General features: G+C 48.2%; 1 protein-coding gene across 1 annotated transcript; it reads left to right on the top strand.

The window, feature by feature from the left end:
• Positions 1 to 2,502: 2,502 nt before the first annotated feature.
• On the top strand, positions 2,503 to 2,746 carry LOC144798050 (large ribosomal subunit protein P1-like). The gene has a single exon (XM_078668826.1). It carries the CDS (start codon positions 2,522 to 2,524, stop codon positions 2,744 to 2,746), a length of 225 nt encoding a protein of 74 aa, XP_078524952.1. The 5' UTR covers positions 2,503 to 2,521.
• The last annotated feature ends 378 nt before the right edge of the window (positions 2,747 to 3,124 follow it).

Here is a 3,124-nt window from a genome sequence, read left to right as displayed (position 1 = left end):
CCTTGTACTGGGGTGAATGTATGACATTGTTCTACATTCTGTCCATCAACTGTTTTTTTTTTGTTGCAATTTTCACCCCGAGTGTGCTGGGGATGCTCAGACGTGAGTCCCAGGCTCTCCACACCACTGGAGTCAAGCTATCCAGGCTGAATGAAGGCGGATAGCCAGAAACCGGTCCTTGGATGCTTGATTCCGGTCTGGGAAAGACATGGCTTGGTAGTTCGGACTGGACTGTTCCCATGAGGCACAGGGTCAGAGCTGATTTGCATATAGCCAGTGTCTAACCCAGGGTGGTGTGGAGTGCAAAAAAACGATGGATTTAGGCCCAGATCCTTGTACTGGGGTGAATGTATGACATTGTTCTACATTCTGTCCATCAACTGTTTTTTTTGCAATTTTCACCCCGAGTGTGCTGGGGATGCTCAGACGTGAGTCCCAGGCTCTCCACACCACTGGAGTCAAGCTATCCAGGCTGAATGAAGGCTGATAGCCAGAAACCGGTCCTTGGATGCTTGATTCCGGTCTGGGAAAGACATGGCTTGGTAGTTCGGACTGGACTGTTCCCATGAGGCACAGGGTCAGAGCTGATTTGCATATAGCCAGTGTCTAACCCAGGGTGGTGTGGAGTGCAAAAAAACGATGAATTTAGGCCCAGATCCTTGTACTGGGGTGAATGTATGACATTGTTCTACATTCTGTCCATCAACTGTTTTTTTTTGCAATTTTCACCCCAAGTGTGCTGGGGATGCTCAGACGTGAGTCCCAGGCTCTCCACACCACTGGAGTCAAGCTATCCAGGCTGAATGAAGGCTGATAGCCAGAAACCGGTCCTTGGATGCTTGATTCCGGTCTGGGAAAGACATGGCTTGGTAGTTCGGACTGGACTGTTCCCATGAGGCACAGGGTCAGAGCTGATTTGCATATAGCCAGTGTCTAACCCAGGGTGGTGTGGAGTGCAAAAAAACGATGGATTTAGGCCCAGATCCTTGTACTGGGGTGAATGTATGACATTGTTCTACATTCTGTCCATCAACTGTTTTTTTTTGCAATTTTCACCCCGAGTGTGCTGGGGATGCTCAGACGTGAGTCCCAGGCTCTCCACACCACTGGAGTCAAGCTATCCAGGCTGAATGAAGGCTGATAGCCAGAAACCGGTCCTTGGATGCTTGATTCCGGTCTGGGAAAGACATGGCTTGGTAGTTCGGACTGGACTGTTCCCATGAGGCACAGGGTCAGAGCTGATTTGCATATAGCCAGTGTCTAAACCAGGGTGGTGTGGAGTGCAAAAAAACGATGGATTTAGGCCCAGATCCTTGTACTGGGGTGAATGTATGACATTGTTCTACATTCTGTCCATCAACTGTTTTTTTTTTGCAATTTTCACCCCGAGTGTGCTGGGGATGCTCAGACGTGAGTCCCAGGCTCTCCACACCACTGGAGTCAAGCTATCCAGGCTGAATGAAGGCTGATAGCCAGAAACCGGTCCTTGGATGCTTGATTCCGGTCTGGGAAAGACATGGCTTGGTAGTTCGGACTGGACTGTTCCCATGAGGCACAGGGTCAGAGCTGATTTGCATATAGCCAGTGTCTAACCCAGGGTGGTGTGGAGTGCAAAAAAACGATGGATTTAGGCCCAGATCCTTGTACTGGGGTGAATGTATGACATTGTTCTACATTCTGTCCATCAACTGTTTTTTTTGCAATTTTCACCCTGAGTGTGCTGGGGATGCTCAGACGTGAGTCCCAGGCTCTCCACACCACTGGAGTCAAGCTATCCAGGCTGAATGAAGGCTGATAGCCAGAAACCGGTCTTTGGATGCTTGATTCCGGTCTGGGAAAGACATGGCTTGGTAGTTCGGACTGGACTGTTCCCATGAGGCACAGGGTCAGAGCTGATTTGCATATAGCCAGTGTCTAACCCAGGGTGGTGTGGAGTGCAAAAAAACGATGGATTTAGGCCCAGATCCTTGTACTGGGGTGAATGTATGACATTGTTCTACATTCTGTCCATCAACTGTTTTTTTTTTTTTGCAATTGGGAGTGGTAGCATTGTTAGCGTGTAGTTTATTGCCGGTGTTATCATCATTTTGATGGTTTCAATGCGTCCCCACCAGCTGATGTACTTTGGTGACCATAGCTCCAGCCTCTCTTTTATCTTTTTCAGCGTGAGGTCTTCGTTGTGTTGTAGCGTTGATGTGAGGTCTCTCCCAAAGTGGAGCCCTAGATATTTCAGTGGTTTCGTCTGCCATGCCAGGCCGGAATCGCCTAGGACTTCTCTTGTGGTGTGGACATTCATTGGCTTACACTCCGATTTCTCCTTATTGAGTTTGTAGCCTGAGGCTTCCGCGTATTCACCTATTGTTGTCATCAGAGCTTTTATTGACGTGGAGGGGTTTGCTGTTGTGATTAGGATGTCGTCGGCGTACGCCGCTAGTTTGACGGTCTTCCTCTTGAGCTTGACGCCTGTTATCTCTGTGTTGTCCCTGATTCTGGCTAGCAGAGCGACCCAGACTTTGACGCCATGGCCTCAGTATCCGAGCTGTCTTGTATCTACGCTGCTCTTATCCTCCACGACGACGATGTGCCTGTCACGGAGGACAAAATCAATGCCCTGATTAAGGCGGCAGGAGTGTCGGTGGAACCTTTCTGGCCTGGTCTCTTTGCAAAGGCTCTTGCTAACATTGACATCGGAAGCCTGATCTGCAATTGCCATCCAAGCCACGCCCCCATCATCCTTCAACTTTAATGAATGGAGACGCACCGGCGTCCAGTGAAGAAGATTAATAGAGAAAAATTTAGATTGGGCTAGAGAAGGAGCGATCTTATTTCGTAGAGAGAGTTTCCCAATCAACTGCCATGTTTCTGGCGAAATATGCTCAGTAAGATCTTTATCAAAATGATGTAACCACTTTTGTTGAGTAACAGTGGGTAAGGTAGACGAAGCAGAAGACAAAAATTTATAAATTCTGGAAGCCACATGACCAGATCTTAACCACAAGGAAAATAGCCTAATAGTGAGAGAATCGGGCTCCAGACGCACTTTAGAAAGAGCTACTTTAAGTTTTAGAAAAGTGTAGAAATCTAAATTGGAGAGCGAGAACTGTTGGGCTAAGGAGGAGAAGGG

Source organism: Lissotriton helveticus, chromosome 12 (assembly GCF_964261635.1).
Source record: "Lissotriton helveticus chromosome 12, aLisHel1.1, whole genome shotgun sequence".
NCBI classification, from domain to species: Eukaryota; Metazoa; Chordata; class Amphibia; order Caudata; family Salamandridae; genus Lissotriton; species Lissotriton helveticus.
This window is presented reverse-complemented; position numbering and strand designations above follow the sequence as displayed.